Here is a 17,237-nt window from a genome sequence, read left to right as displayed (position 1 = left end):
CCTCAGTTTCCTCATCTATAAAATAAGTTGAAGAGAGAAATAGCAAACTACTTTATTACCTTTGTTAAGAAAATGCCAAAAAGGTCCACAAAGAGTTGGATATGACTAAAAATGATTGAGTACACTATTATCATCCATATGGATTCTTAATATTCAGATTTGGTTATAAAGGAAAGCTGTCAAAAGAATAGAGAGCTTGTTATAGAATGGAGGGAAGGTTATTGGAAATACAAGAAACTAGAGCTGTAAGAAAATAAAACTGTGAAGAGAGGGATAATTATTTTTTTTCATATTAATAGTTTATTGTGTTTTGTATTTTAGAAAAAAATTACAAAAATCATTTAGAAGAAAAAACCCTATAAAAATTTTAATAGTAGGTAGCATCAGCTGGTGTCTCCCTGAGAACATATACCATAAGCCTTAAAAATCATATTAATTAGACAGCAAGTAGTGCAGGGATGTATTGAAGAACATTTCATTTCACTTTATCTGCAGGACAAAGAAGGCTACTCTTGGAGTCGGGAAAAACATGGGTTTGAATCCTGCCTAGAAATCCCCCAAAGGGGTCCTTATCTTATGAACCTGGGCAAGTTATTTAATCTATTTCCTTATCTATAAAATGAGTATAATAGCACCTACTTCACAGCGTTGATATGAAGATGAAATGAGAACACATGGAAAGTGCTTTGCAAACCATAAAGTGCTATCTAAATGCTAGTTATTTTTATCCATAAACAAAAGGTCAAACTCTGGATCTCTCTGTTCAGAATCTTATTGATTATATAATTTTTGCTTTTGTGCATCATAACAGTCTCACAGATATTACAGGCTACTGACTTCAGATATAAACTAAAATTAATTGCTATGCATAAAAATACGTCTACATTTGAAATTTCCTTTGGAAGAACTGTATTTTGATTTGTGTGGGGAAAGATTCAGCAGTTCTATTTCACAACCCACTCCCCTATTACAATTCCAGCTCTTCAACTTTTATTGTATGTAACTGCCTTCTTACTCATGGATCTTAGAATTGTAAATCTACAGCTCAAAAGGGCCTTAGAGATCCATTTTGTCCTATTTTTTTCATTTTACAGATGAGAAAGGGTGAGGCCCGGAGAAAATAGGTCAGGGAGAGAGTAAATTGACAAAGTTAGGATTTAAAATTAGATCTCATGATTGTAAATTGTGCATTCTCTCCATTGTACTTCAGTGCTTCCCATCTGGTTCTGTTTTTTTCATCTGCAAAATGATGGGTTGGACTAGTGAAACCTAAGGTCCCTTCTAGATCTAAATCCACGATGCCATGTTCTCTTCTCCCCATAAGACTATAGGTAACCTAAAAAAATAGAATATCTTTCTTACAGAACCAAACACATTATGTATTATCCAGAAGGTGCTTCATACTTATGGAATTATAATTTAATTTGTTCAGTTCAATCACAGCTGATTGAATCAATTGCATCTTTCCAGTAGAAGAAAATGGAAAAACTTTCAATCTGGAAAATATTATCTTTTCATTTTCACCATGAATATTTCACTTTCCTTTTTGAAAAGAAATCCTATAGTTAAGCAAACTGTTTTGGGGAAATGCACTTTTTTGGTGGGTTTATTAAATATTGATAAGTGCTATTGTAGAAAAATCAATCAATCAATTATTAGGTGTGAGATTTCATCATTGTAAGAAACTTTTATCTCTTAATGAAAATAGGCACCTTATTGCAACTTATAATTTTAGAGATTTGTCAGATACTAATGGAGCTAAGTGGTTTGCCCTAGGTCATAGTCAATAAATATCACTTAAACTTTTTAAACCAAGAAACTGAATATATATATTTCAGTAGGTGTATAAGTGTCTATTATGAGCTGCATCATCCTCTCATTCTTGAGCTCACTTTTGGGCTCCTAAGAAGTATATAGATAAGTGTAATTTAAGTATGTAATAATTAGAGCTAGAAGAAGTTGTATTGTTTCTCCTTGTTGAATACTGAAAATCTCTCCTGTTCCCACACACATGTATAACAAACAGATTTTCAAAATAATCCTAAGATTTCTTTATACTATTTAATAACATGTGAAATGGGAGATCTTACCTGATCATACAACTTTGCTATTAATAAGGTTTCCTTATTTTAGGTAATGTTCTGTTCTACAATACTGAGTTTCAGATAAGTTCATCTTGGCTGAACTTCAAGTCCTGAGGGAATCCTCTGGAAATAATGATTTAGAGAAAACCTAATACATATGGGACAGGATCAAACAATCTAGATTTCAAAAAAGTGAGCTGATAAAATTCTAAATACCACTTAGTGCAAACACAATTTTAAGAAAATCTTTAAAATCAATCAAGCATAAGAAGTCAGTCAATCTACTTAAAAAATGACAAACTGCTTAATGGAATTTGTCTCTCTTTCCAACTTCTTTAAAATTTACATGGAGGAGACAATTTGTATAAATACTCTGCTGCTATAAATAAGGCATTGCTATTCATCCAATTTTGGATGTTTTCTTCTTGAAGTGCAATTTTATTTTGATATATTGAGCAAGTCTTAATAGCTACTTCCGTTCTTCTAAGTAACCTGTTTTGGCAATCCAAAGAGTTTACTTGCATGCATTCTAAGCTTCTTCCAAGCTCAACAATGGTATTTTATTTCCTTTAAAAATGTTAACCAGCAGATGAAACTTGTATGTACAAATTTCATACCGATCCTCCTTCTGATGAATGTTTTCTCTGAAACTTAAGTATCAACATTCCTGCTTTGATTTCTGATTTTGTCTGTAGAAACACAGAGATTCCATCAGGAACCTGATAGTAATGCTTCTTATATACCTGAAGATCCTCTTTCTTTGTTTTCACACCACCTTTTTCTTTAAAGGTATTATTTCTATGATTTACTATCACAAAGCCCTTAATAATTAATGCATTCTCCCTTGGCTCATTCATTACAATGTTCATTTCTCTTTTAATGGAAATTGTCCTATTGGCTTTTTAGCTTAACACTTTGATCATTACTATAACGAGATTTGTTTAAAATCATTATGAGGATAGCCAGTAAAGCTAATGCTGATCCTAGAGTTGGGGGGCCACAGGGACTGAACTCTTGGACTATTCCTGAGAGAAGAGGAGCAATGATCCGACCCACAGCTGTCACAGACTGCCCTAGGCCTATAAGAGTTCCACTAGCCTCAGTCCCACCTACAGTTAGTTGAAGATCTGTGATACAAATCCTGCCTATAGCAGTAGAAAAAGATAAAAAAGTGGAGCAGAAAATGACCACCCATATGCTGAGTGTTGTAGAGTAAAGTAGCATTAGGATACAGGTGAGAACACTTGAGTGTAACAGAATGACATAGGTATTGTGTTTATAGAGTCTCATTATTGGTCCTAAAACAAAACCTGCTAGTACTCCCAGGGCACTGCTGTAACTAATAATGTACCCAGTCAGCCTGGGTTTTATCCCAAAGCGCTCCTCAATTGCCAGAACAAAGTTACTGTAGTACAGCATAACAGCCAGAGCCATCAGAAAGCGCACTGAAAAGATGTCCCACATTTCAGAGAATATCACGTTCTTGATATCTCTTAACACAGACACAATTTGAATCCACAGCTGCCAAGTTACTGACTGAGATGTGATGGAGCCATTAGTTGAAGAAGTCTGTAATTTGTTTTTTGCTTTTTTCAGGAAGTTTGAAGGAAATCTGTTGCTGGTTTGCCTGCTATTTTTCATCCTAATCAGGTTTGTGTCATTCCATGGAAATATCCAGACAAGACCTATTAATACAAGGCAAGAGCATGAGTGTACTTTATGTGATATTTTTAGACATAAAAAAGCTACGTCTCTAATACTGCTCCATTGTATTTGTCAAAAGGGTCAAGGTAATTTCTACAGACCATTCTTCTTTGAGTCTGTCAAGAACCTCCACTTGATCTCCTTGCTTCAATCCATTTCCTACATAGTTGATAGAATGAGCTCTTCAAACAAAATGTTCATCATCTGCTCCCCTATTTGAAAACTTTCAATAGCTTCCTATTTCCCATGAGCTTTAAATCTAAATCATATTTTTTGTTTATGACTTCTCATTAACTGATCTAACTTCTTCTCAGCACCCTACTTCTATTCCCAATAAACTATTTTCTTTGCTTCTTCAATTTAATTTAATTTAACAAGCTATTCTATGCTGACTCTGGCTTAATCCATCTCCTCTTCTTCAATCATTAATGTTCATATATTACACCTTCTTAAAAAAAACAACCCACAAAAAACCTACTCTGGGAATCTTACCTTAACTAATTTGATTTGACAACTTAAAATGTAGTTCTTGCCTACACTGTTTTGCATTTGCAGGCATTTGCTATTGCTTTATATTATTCTCATGTAATTTCACACATGTTATTTTTCCAGGTATATCATAAGCTACTCAAGAATAGGAACAGCATGGCTAAGAAACAGAGTAGCTGATCAGGTTAGGTTCACAGAACAAAATCGTCAATGATTATAGTAATCTAGTGTTTGACAAACCGAAAGACCCCCAACTTCTGGGATAAAAACTCACTATTTGACAAAAATTGCTGGGAAAATTGGAAACTAGTATGGCAGAAACTAGGCATTGACCCATGATTAATACCACATACCAAGATAAGGTCGAAATGGGTTCATGATCTGGACATAAAGAATGGTATCATAAACAAATTAGAAGAACATAGGATAGTTTAGTTTACCTCTCAGATCTGTGGAGGAGGAAAGAATTTGTGACCAAAGAAGACTTAGAGATCATTATTGATCACAAAACTGATAATTTTGATTATATCAAGTTAAAAAGTTTTTGTACAAACAAAACTAATGCAGACAAGATTAGAAGGGAGGCAATAAACTAAGAAAACATTTTTATATTCAAAAGTTCTGATAAAGGCCTCATTTCTAAAATATATAGAGAATTGATTCAAATTTATAAGAATTCAAGTCATTCTCCAATTGATAAATGGTCAAAGGATATAAACAGACAATTTTCAGATGAAGAAACTGAAACTATTTCTAGTCTTATGAAAAAGAGCTCCAAATCACTATAGGTCAGAGAAACACAAATTAAGACAACTCTGAGATACCACTATACACCTGTCAAATTGGCTAAGATAACAGGAAAAGATAATGACGAATGTTGGAGGGGATATGGGAAAACTTGGGACACTGATACATTGTTGGTGGAACTGTGAATGGCTCCAACAATTCTGGAGAGGAATTTGGAACTATGCTCAAAAAGTTATCAAACTGTGCATATCCTTTGATCCAGAAGTGTTTCTACTGGGCTTATATTGAAAGAAATCTTAAAGGAGAGAAAGGGACCCACATGTGTAAAAATGTTTGTGGCAGCCCTTTCCTAACAACTAGAAATTGGAAACGAATGGATGCCCATCAATTGGAAAATGGATGAATAAATTATGTTATATGAATGTTATGGAATATTATTCTGTAAGAAACAATCAACAGAATGATTTCAGAGAGGCCTGGAGACATATATGAACTGATACTAAGTGAAATGAGCAGAACCAAGAAATCATCATATACAGCAATAAGGCTATACGATGATCAATTATGATTGGAATGGCTCTCTTCAACAATGAGATAATTCAAACCAGTTCCAAATGTTCAGTGATGAAGAAAGTCATATGCACCTAGAGAGAGGCCTGTGGGAACTGAGTGTAGACCACAACATAGCATTTGCACGCTTTTTGTTGATATTTGCTTGCATTTTGTTTTCCTTCTCAGGTTTTCTTTTTCTAGATTCAATTTTTCTTGTGCAGCAAGGTAACTGTATAAATATGTATACATATATTGGATTTAACATATATTTTAACATATTTAACATATATTAGACTATCTGCCATCTAGGGGAAGGAGTAAGGGGAAGGAGGGAAAATTTGGAACAGAAAGTTTTGCAAGAGTCAGTGTTGAAAAATTCCCCATGTGTGTTTTGTAAATAAAAAGCTTTAATAAAAAATAAATAAATTTTAAAAAAAGAAACAAGAGAAGGAAAGAGAATAATTCCTTCACAACCCAAGACCAAATCTCTGTCCATGCCAAAGGATTTGGAAAGGATGGTTCCAAAAAAATTAAGGCAGTAATTTCTGTACACCCTGGGAGTACTAATATAGCAAATCCCTGGAAGGAATTCTAAAATGCTGATCAAATTAGGTTTGCTGGTCCAATCAAACTTTGAGCAGATTAACATCCTAGTCAGCATGATGTAATGGCTCCTACCTCTTAAGAACTAGTTGGATTATTTTCTGTCTTCCTCTGCATACAGAATATTGTAAGGCAGCACAGAAAATTCTTGAAAGAGGACTAAAAGAACTTTTTATAGAATGACAATTTGCAGCGGATTGGAAAAGGGAGGAAGAAAACCTGCTTTTCCCCTAGCAGCTCCTCCCACATACACTTGTGAAAAGAGAGACCCTGCATATCATTCAAAGATAGATGGGGCCATGGGAACCAGGAGGAGGAATATGTAGGGACCAGGAGCAGCTACAAGGAGTTCTGATCCTATCTGAAAGGAAGAACACCTGGGACAGCCAGGAGGGGGGGGACCCCAGGAAGAGATGGATGACAGGGCAGACATGCTGGGAGTGATGGGCAGAGTGCAGCAAAGATCTTGTCTCTTGGTGCTACAAGTCCCACATCAAGCTCTCCATCATGGTGGAGGTCCCTAATACCTCCATTTTTTAACTTTTTCTTGGATCTGCTTTTATTTGTTTGTTTGTTTTCTGTTTATTTATTTGATTGATTGATTGTGGAGTGGCAGGCCATACAATGACCAGCTGGGGACCAGAGGGAAGAGGGAGCATAGTGATGTGTGATAAAATTAACATAGGTGGGTGTATGTTTGTTTGTTTTTTTTGTTTGCTTTTATTTGGGAATGTAGATATCTTTCATAATTCTTAATGCAAAGTTGTATTAGTATAAAGTGAGAATTGTTTGTAATTACATTTATGTATTTATTTATGGCCCATAAACTTTTCCTATAACAACAACAACAAAAAGAATAGGGATAGCATCAATTTTTATCTCTCTCCATTGCACTATGCACACAGTAGTTTTGAAATAAAATATGTGACCTGATAATAGTTTGGAAAAGGCATTAGGATTTAGTCATATGGAGGTAGTATAGAAAATATAACTAAAAATATGGTGGCCACAGCTTAAGATATTTATTGCACAACTGCAACAGAAACTCATCGTATTAGAAAGTAGTAAGAGGCCCTCGAGTTTTTCCACTTATGTATACTTTTAAGAAGTTCTCCAAGACTTTCATGGAATGAAGATTTCAGTAGGAATGTGAAGGAACTCAGTTTTTTCATTGAGGGACTAAAAGGAAAAGATCATTCTACACACTTGTGCCATGATAAAAAACATAGTGTAGATATGAGTTAAAGGAAAAATATCTAAATAGAATACTTTAGCAATAAAGCTGATTACAGTAAAGGAAATTGTTAGCAGACTACAAGAAGTGTATGGCAGTATAACTGTGACAGTTGGGACAGAGAGCTGTAGCATTTCATATAAAAGAGTAGTACCTAAAAGAAAAAAAATGGAATACATACAGAAAGACTTAGTCTGGAATAAGAGAAAATGCATGGCATGGATTTTTCAAGTTAATTAAAAAAATTAAAATTAGGGTTCCCAAATCATCCTTTTCTATGAAACTGCTCTGATGCTATGGATATGTGACATCTTATATGAAATATGTGATATCTTATACATAAATGAATACACAGATTCCTCAGTATATGCTTGAAGTCATTTTTCTGACCATGTAATTAATTGGTCCTGATATAGTTACATTATTTCTTGATTTCTCATGTGACATGCATTTGCAGGGGAGTTGACGGGACTTAAGGATTAAGTTTCTGGCTATGAATCAGACAACAAAGCTAGCTGATCCATGTAGGGATCAAACTCGTGATGTTAGCCTCATGAGAACTAAAATTCTTATAATGTATAGAGGATCAACATTAATTGCAAATAAAATGACTTACCTTGTAATCAAGTCCCAACTTACCAGCATTCAGAATGAAGATAGAGAAACAGAGGAAGGATGTTATATAAAATCCATCTTCTAACTCAGTAAAATATCCACCGACCATAGGACCCAAGATAAAACCCATGTTTGATGCTGTATTAAATTTCCCTATTACCAGTGGCCGTTCTCTTTCTAAAACCAGATCCGAAAGAAGAGCTCGTGAGATTGAGAGCGTGTGCTTGAATATACCTACAAATTGAGATGGAGAATGGTTTAGTAACATTTTCTAAAATGTTTCATTTAATTTCATGTCCTGTATTTAATCTCAATTACCATAAAAATATTATATTTTCAAATAGTAAATATATATACATAGTTAAAAATTTCTGGCAAGGTTTCATTTCTATCAACATAATATCAATATTAGAAAAATAAAAGATCCATGAAAAAGAATAGAAAACCTTCTATCACATAAATGAAGTATGCTAATTGAACAAAAGATAATAAAATACAGGTGTGCTTTTAAACTAATGTTTATGAGAATAATTTCTGTCAAACCTATAAAGTATTTGGATTGTAAAAATTTAAAACTATAATGAACTTTTGCTGAAAAATACCTTACATGAAAAAAAGTGTAATATTTGCAGCTTCCCCTTCAAAAAAAATATGATTTTTGAAAGGGTCTTTGGTAATTCTAGCTGCCGTACTTTGGTCCTGAGGCTGGAATGAATCCTCTTTATCACTCATACTGCTGAAATCACTTCTCTGAATGCTGATGGGTACAATGTTGCTCATTCCTTATCAAAATGGAAAAAACAAAAACACCCTCAGATTTCTAAATAAATCTTCTAGGTTTAAAACCTGGTTCTGTTACTACTTTGTTAAACTTTGGTCAAGCTGCTTTTCTCTTTGTAGTTTCCCTCTTTCATCCATCCTTCAGTTTTTCTCATCTGTAAAATAAAGGTGTTGACTCTCTAAGATCCTGTTCAGTTTTATATCCCATTTGCCCTCGAAAAGGCTCTTCGAAGAAAACAATTTGTGGTCTTTGTTCTGACTCTCTCCAGAGTTCAGGTACTGAGTACAGGTATTGCTTTGGGCTCACAGCTCTAGAGAAGGAAGGCACCACAAGGGCCATCTAATCCAAACCTATTATTTTACCTTTGAGGAAATTTAAGCCCAGAAAGGTCCAGGGATTTGCCTCATGGCCACAGAGATAATAATGACAAAGTTTGGACCTCTGAATGTAGAGTTAATATTCTTTATTTTGTACCACATTGCCTCCATAAAAGTATATGACTTAGGCTAGACTTCTAGCCTTTTGCCCCATCCCATCAAAAGTGAAAAACTGTAGACTCTGACCCATCTTAACTCCCTATTCTATGCCAAGCCTGTCCTGATCTCTGAGAAAAGCTGTCATTAATAGTTGATCATCACACAGAGTTGCTGATACTGTAAACAGTGTTTTCCTGGTTCTGTTTATTTCACTTTGCATCAGTTTGCACAAGTTTTTCCAGGTCTTCCAAAATCTGCCTGCTCATTATATCTTACTGCGCAATAGTATTCCATTATGTTCATATGCCAAAACTTGTTCAGCCATTCCCCAATTGATGGGTATCCCCTCAACTTCCAATATTTTGCCACTGCTATAAATATTTTTGCACATTTTCTTTTTTTATGATCTCTTTGGGATACAAACTTAGTAGTAGTATTGCTTGGTCAAAGGGTATGCAGAATTTGGTTGCCCTTTGGGCATAATTCCAAATTACTTTCCAGAATGAATAAGTTCACAACTCCACCAACAATGACTTAGTGACCTAATTTTATCATAATCTATCCCACATTTCCTTTTTTTTTTTTTTTTTTTATCATATTAGCCAGTCCTGAGAGTTTTGAGGTGGAATCTCAAGTTGTTTTAATTTGCATTTTTCTAATCAAAAAAAATTCACTAATTAGATAACTTTGATTTCTTCATCTGAAAACTGCCTGTTCATATCCTTTGGAAATTTATTAATTAGGGGATGGCTTATTGTCTAAAAATTTGACTTGGTTCCCATTAGATTTGAGAAAGGAGAGCTTTATCAGAAACACTTGCTGTAAAGATTGTTTTCCAGCTTTCCACTTTCCTTCTAATCTTGGTTGTATTGGTTTTTGTACAAAAGATTTTGAATTTAATAAATTCAAAATTATCTATTTTGCAATTCACAATACTCTCTTATTTGTTTATGAATTCTTCCCCTTATCATAGATTTGATAAGTAGACTATTTCTTGTCAAAGACCTGTCATCTCTAACTTTTCTTAGTTTCCTTAGTCTAACGTCTCCATATTTCTTTTTTTATTTCTTGATAGGATTTGATGAGTTCTGAGAGAAGACAGCTAAGGTCTCCCACTAATATAGTTCTGTTGCCTATTTCTTCCTGTACTCATTTTTTTAATTTGGATGCTATACCACTTGGTGCATATGTTTATTATTAATATTGTTTCATTTTTTATCATATCTTTAATTCTTCCTTATCTTTTAAATTACCGTATATACTCGAGTATAAGCCGAGGCCCCTAATTTTAACCCAAAAATCGGGCTGTATACTACACAGCAGGGGGGCATTCAAAGGGATATTTACACATGTTTTATCTAGTGACTCGAGTATAAGCTGAGGAGGGGATTTTCTGCCCAAAAATTGGGCAGAAAAACTCGGCTTATACTCGAGTATACACGGTAGGTCTTTTTTTTTTGCTTTTACTTCATTTGAGATCAGGATTGCTAACTCAGTTTTGTTTTGTTTTGTTTGTTTAACTTTAACTGAAGCATAATGGATTCCGATTCAGGCCTTTATTTTTATTATGTGTGTCTTTTGTAAGAGTGTCTTTTTGTAAACCATATAATGTTGAATCCTGGTTTTTTATCCATTCTGCTACTTGCTTCCATTTCACGAGAGTTCTTCTCATTCATGTTTACATTTTTTTAATTAAAGCTTTATAAGTTTCAAAAGATATTCATGGATAATTTTTTAACATTAACTTTTGCAAAACTCCATGTTCCAATTCCCCCCTTCTCTCCATGCCCTTCTCTAGATAACAAGTAATCCAATGTATATTAAAAATGGTAAAATACATGCTAACTCCAATATATACATACATATTTATACAATTATCTTGCTGCACAAGATAAATCTAATCAAAAAAGAAAAAAATGAGAAAGAAAATAAAATGCAAGCAAACAACAACAAAAAGAGTGAGACTGCTATGTTATGATTTACACTCCATTCCCACAGTCCTCTTTGGGTGTAGATGGCTCTCTTCATCACAAGGTCATTCGAACTAGCCTGAATTATCTCACTGTTGAGAAATGCCATGTCCATCAGAATTGATCATTGTATAATCTTGGGGTTGTCATGTACTATAAAGCTCCTAGTTCTGCTCATTTCACTTAGCATTAGTTTATGTAACTGTCTCCAGGCTTCTCTAAAATCATCCTGCTGATTGTTTCTTATAGAACAATAATATTCCATAACATTCATATACCATAACTTATCCAGTCATTCTCCAACTGATGGGCATCCACTCAATTTTCATTTTCTTACCACTACAAAAAGGGCTGCCACAAACATTTTTGCATATGTGACTCCCTTTCCTTTCTTTAAAGATCTCTTTGGGATATAAGCTCAGTAGAAATACTGCTGGATCAAAGGGTATGCATAGTTTGATAACTTTTTAAGCATAGTTCCTTCTGGAGCAAATTGCCCTCCAGAATGGATGGATCAATTTGCAACTTCACCAACAATGTATTAGTATCCCAGTTTTCCTACATCCCCTCCAACATTTGTCACTGTTCTTTCCTGTCATCTTAGCCAATCTGAGAGGTATGTAGTGGTATCTCAAGAGTTGTCTTAATTTGCATTTCTCTGATCAATAGTGAATTGGAGCACCTTTTCATATAAACAGAAATAGTTTTAATTTCTTCATCTGAAAATTCTGTTCATATCCTTTTCATATGTACAATTTTGATTACTACCTGTGTAATTTCCCTCCATTTTACTCTTCCTTCTGTTTGACCACTCTCTCTCTTCATCCTTTGCTTCCTCACTAATGTTTGGCTTCTTCTATTACTTTATCTCACCTGCCTTTCTTTATGCCAGTGTCTACCCTATACTCCTTTTATCTCTTTACCTCCTACTTCTCTGTCAGGTAAGATAGATTTTTTATATTCAACTGATTATGTATTTTATTCCCATTTTGAGCCAATATTGATGACAGCAAGGTTCAAGCAATGCTCATTGTCCACTGTCCCATCTTCTCCTATACTGTAATAGGTTTTTCTTGCCTTTTCATGATAAGTAACATCATTCTTTCTCTTCCTTCCTTCTGTACCATGTACTCCTCCTCATCCTATGATTTTTTTTTGTCATTCTCTCAAATTCATCTTACACCCATACTCTCTTAACTATAGTTTCTTCCAGCTGTATTATTAGTGATACAATTTTAAAGAATGACAAGTCTCATTTTCCCATGTATAGATATGAACAGTTTAGATCTATTGAATCCCCTATGCTTTTCTTTCCCTTTTTGCAAGGGTATGGATTCTGCCAAGAGGGAGTACCGAGGCCACTCGGCCTTTGGTGCACAATAAGTTTCTGCATGTTGCAGAAACACCCTTGTTGAGCATGGAGCATTGATTTGTGATCATGAGAATGGGTGTAAGCCAGAGGGTCACAGCCAGTGACTCATGAGTAGGGATGCCTGAACAGGGGCTCTCATCTGTGAGCGAGTTGCTGAACTGTTGGATTGGTTCTCCTCCCATTGGAAGACACCATGCATATGCAAAGCTCACAAGCTGCTTCTCTGAATGGATTGGGGATTGTCTACTGTTCATGTGTTGATCACCCTTGCAAAAAATGTATATCAACAAGGCTGTACGGCATAATAAACTGGAGCTTTTTCCATGCTCTATGAGTCTCCCATCTCATTCATCTAGCCTCTGAGATTAAAGGGCTCATATGCTTTGAGCTCTTAAAGATAGCCACAACAACTTTTTACCTTTTTGAGTTTTGATATTGAAGATCAAATTTTTGGTTTGTTCTGTTCTTCTTATGAAAACTTGAAATCTTTCTACTTCATTGATTGACTATTTGCCTGCTTTGCTTAACTTTCCTGGTAAGTGATTCTTGGTTGTATTTGGTTGTAGGCTCCTTTGCATTTTCAAATGTCATGTTCCATGATCTCTGGTTCTTTAACATTATAGCTGCCAAGTCCTGTGTGATCCTGATTATGATTTCTCAATATTTGAATTGCTTCTTTCTGGCTATTTGTAGTATTTTTAACTTGAACTCAAAGTTCTGAATTTGGTTACAATGTTCCTTGGAGTTTTTACTATGAGATGTCTAACCTGAGGTGATGAGGAGTTCAGATCTTCCTTTAGATTTTGGCTTTCAGGTAGTTCAATAATTCTGATATCTTTCCTGGATCTATTTTTCAGATCAGCTGTTTTGCCCATGAGGCATTTTACATTTTCCTCCATATTTTCATTCTTTTGCATATGTTTGATTCTTGTTGTCTCATAAAGTCATTAGCTTTCACTTGACCAATTCTAACTTTTAAGGTATTGTTTTCCTCAATTATCTTTTATACTTTCTTTTCCATTTGGCCAATTCTACTTTTTAAGCAGTTTTCCCAAGCGATTGGTTTCAGAACTATCTTGCATTCCTCTCATCTACCCCCCCGCCCCCGCCCAATTTTTCTTCTACCTCTCTTATATAATTTTTAACTTTCTTTTTGAGCTTTTCTATGAGTTCTTTCTGGGTCTGGGACCACTTCCTGTTTTTCTTTTATTCACAGGTGTTTTCATTGTTGTCCCCTTCTGAGTTTGTGTTTTGGTCTTCCCCATCACCATAGTAAATTTCTATGATCAGATTTTTTGGAAAAAAAAATTTGGTTCATTTTTTTTTTTTTTTTGGCCATTCCCTCCCCCCTCGTCTTTTAAATTTGAACTCTGCTTCCAAGTTGGAAAGAGTACTGTTTCAGATTTCTTATGCCAGAGCTGCAGGCTTTAGCTGTTTAGCTGGTGCTATACTAAGATTGCCTGGAAACCTGCAGAGAACCCTCATGTCTGGTGCTTTGCTAAGGGAATATTGTGTATTTGTGTGTATGTGTGGTAGTACTGCTGGACACTGAAGAAGTCTGATAGCTTACCTGATGCTGAGCTACTGGTGGTGACTGAGGTGTGCTGAGACTTGGGGGTCTCATTTTCCGCAACTATATTGAACTACATGGAAGTCTGGAGCTAGAGGATGCCTTTTATCTGGGATCATGTTGAAGCACAGAGAGGGAGACAGTGCTGATGGAAGACACCTGCCTTCCCTTGGGTTACACTGAAACACATAGGGTTCCCTCAGCTATAGTCCACAAGCTTCCTTGACTATGCCAAGGCTTGTGGGGGGGTCCTGGCATTGCCATGTGTCTCCTCAACCACCCTGAAGCTCGGAATTCTTTTCAGTTTGCTGAGGAAAGGCTTGCAGCTAGTGAGTTGTTAAGCTTCCTGTCCTGACTCAGCTCCCCCCTACCCAAGTGAAACAGATTTCTCCTGCCAATCCTCCAAGTTTCCTGGTTAAAAGTTTGTTTCCCCCGTCTCCTCTCTGGTTCCCCTGTTCTACAACCTGTCTTGTGGCATTATTTCATTGCTGCCTACAGGTAAACACAGGAGAGTTACATAGATTAACTGCTGATTCTGCTATCTTGGCTCCCAGTATTAGCTCATTCACTTTTTTACTATAGTATCAAAGTAAGACCATGTCACATCCCTGCTTATGAAACTTTAATAATTCCCTATTCTAGGCTAAAACAGAGTTCTCTATTTGTTAAGTAAAATCCAAATTTAATTATTTCTCTGCCTTCTTACCTCCCATCCAAATCTTCTTCTTTTCTGAATTTCCTTATCCAAGGCCCCATTGTTTTCTCAGTCAGCAAATCTTGCAACCTAGCTGTCATACTCAACTTCTCCCTTTCTTTCATCTGCCATTATCTGATCTGTCTCTCAAGTCCTATAAATTTCACCTTCTAGATGCCTCTAAAGTATGTGCCCTGACTCTGTCATCACCCAACTATAGGCCTTCACCTAGACTAAATGCAATAGCCTGCTGGATAGTCTCCTTCCCTCAATCATTTCCCCTCCTACTCCATTTTTCACTATTCTGCTAAAGTGATTTTCCTAAAACACAGGTCATGTCACCTCCCTATTCAATCAATGCTTCAGGATCAAGTATAAAATCTATGGGATGATTTAAAAAAAATGTTATTCCTCTTCCTTTCTGTTTTGTCTTATATGGCCTTCTATCAATTTTTAGATAAAAGACTATTTTCGACACTAGTTTTATTAACTGCTACCTTCTAATCTCCAACATGTTCTGTGGTATTCTCCATTAGAATATGAGCTAATTAAGACAGGACCTGTTTTTATCTATCTTTACATCCTCAGCTATAAGATTTATGCTAAAATTATCTTTCCAGACACTTCATATTAATCCCTCTTCATTCCAGACAAATGGTCGTATTTTATGTTCCTTGAATATAACCTTCTATGTCTATGAACAGATTGTCCCCATGCCTGGAATATTCTACCTCTTATCTCAGTCTCAGCCCCTTTATCTGTTCAGTTCAAGTGCCTCCTAATTAACAGTGGCTCCTCCATTCCCACAAAGCACAGTAAGATGGTGTGATGGAGAGAGAATCAGGCCTAGAGCCAAGAAGACTTGCTGAGTTTAAATCTAGCCTCAGACACTCAGTAGCTGTATGACCCTAGAAAAGTCACTTAACTCTCGTCTCAGGTTCCTTCCTCATCTGTAATATGAGCTGGAGAAATGGCAAACGACATCAATATCTTTACCAAGCAAATCCCAAATGGGATCATGAAGAATCAGAAAAATTGAAAGACTTTAAAACAAAAACAAACATTCCCATAAATAATCTTGTAATTTCTATTTACTTATCTGTGCATGTATTGTTTCCTCCTCTATACTCTTCTCACCTATTACCCATGCAAAGAATTTCAGTTTCTTGAAGTCAAGGATTGGTTTGTTTTTTCCTTGCAGCCCTAGAGACTAGATCAGTCTAGAATATTAGTAGGATCTAAAGGATGTCCTCCAAGGTGATTTGAAGGAAACCTAGTTCTAGGTTTCTGTTGCACTTCTATTTACTTATAGTAATATCAAAAATTTCCTACAGGATGATAGGGAAATATCATTTCGGACAATATTATAAATTTAATTGATATGCAGAAATTATAAATATATGATGAAAATCAAAAAGAAATTATCTCAATTTGTTTTTTCCCCTATTATCATCAGTTGTCTTTAAAGTCATATATTGCTACAATACTCCCTTTATTTCCATATCCCAACACATTATTTTTTTCATAAACAAGTGAGGTTTCAATATAAATGAAATATACTTATAGAAAGTGAAAATAGACTTCTGGCATAATATATTTTATTTCCTTAAGTTATAAAATTCTGAGCTAAAACAATACACTGAGCTATATTTTAACAAAATGTAATTTATGCTCTATTTACTCCAAGTTGTAACTAGAAGCAATTATTTTTCCTAATATACTAAAAAAGGAAATGTTGAATTTGAGAGTTAAAATTTATCTTGAGGAAATGAAATTTGGGGAAAAAAAACCATCTTCACTAGAATTAGTCACTCTCAAGTAAAATTTGGTATAAGACAGGACTGGTAATCATTTATGTGTTTGTATCATGGACCCCTTTTCCCTTCTGGTAATGCCTAAGGACCTGTTCTTAGAATAAACTTTTTAATGCATAAAATGAAATATATAGAGAATATACATATATTGAAATATATATATAATATGAGAGAATATATAATATATATAACATATATAAAGAATATATAATACATATATAGCATATATATGTATATGTATAATATATATAAAGAAAATATATAATGAAATATGTATGTATATATATATATGTATATATATATATATATATAAAGAAGACCAAACATACTAAAATGCAATTATCAAAATACCTTTTTAAAAGTTTGTGGAGCCCAAATTAAGTTTATGGAGCAATAAGAACTAAATCCTGGCATGCAAAATTCATCTTTGATACTCTAAATCCATTATCAGCACTAGCAACTAATAATAGCTGAATTTGGATAAAAGGCTTTAAAGCAGAAGAAAAGCCATAACAGTGGACCTATGCTTAAA

At 34.8% G+C, this 17,237-nt stretch overlaps 1 protein-coding gene across 2 annotated transcripts in view; it reads right to left on the bottom strand.

The window, feature by feature from the left end:
- Positions 1-277: 277 nt before the first annotated feature.
- The window catches only part of MFSD9 (major facilitator superfamily domain containing 9), a 36,059-nt gene continuing 19,099 nt past the window's right edge, over positions 278-17,237 (bottom strand). For both annotated transcript variants that reach the window (XM_051984324.1, XM_051984325.1), the window contains 2 exons: positions 8,053-8,262; positions 278-3,769 (listed from right to left, as the gene is read on the bottom strand). In XM_051984324.1, coding sequence (XP_051840284.1) covers positions 2,976-3,769; positions 8,053-8,262 — 1,004 coding nt within the window. In that variant the 3' untranslated portion in view covers positions 278-2,975. The remainder of the gene's footprint in view (positions 3,770-8,052; positions 8,263-17,237) is intronic.

This window comes from Antechinus flavipes, chromosome 3, assembly GCF_016432865.1.
Source record: "Antechinus flavipes isolate AdamAnt ecotype Samford, QLD, Australia chromosome 3, AdamAnt_v2, whole genome shotgun sequence".
Lineage (NCBI taxonomy): Eukaryota > Metazoa > Chordata > Mammalia > Dasyuromorphia > Dasyuridae > Antechinus > Antechinus flavipes.
Note: the sequence above shows the minus strand (reverse complement) of the source record. Positions and strands in the feature narration are given on the sequence as shown.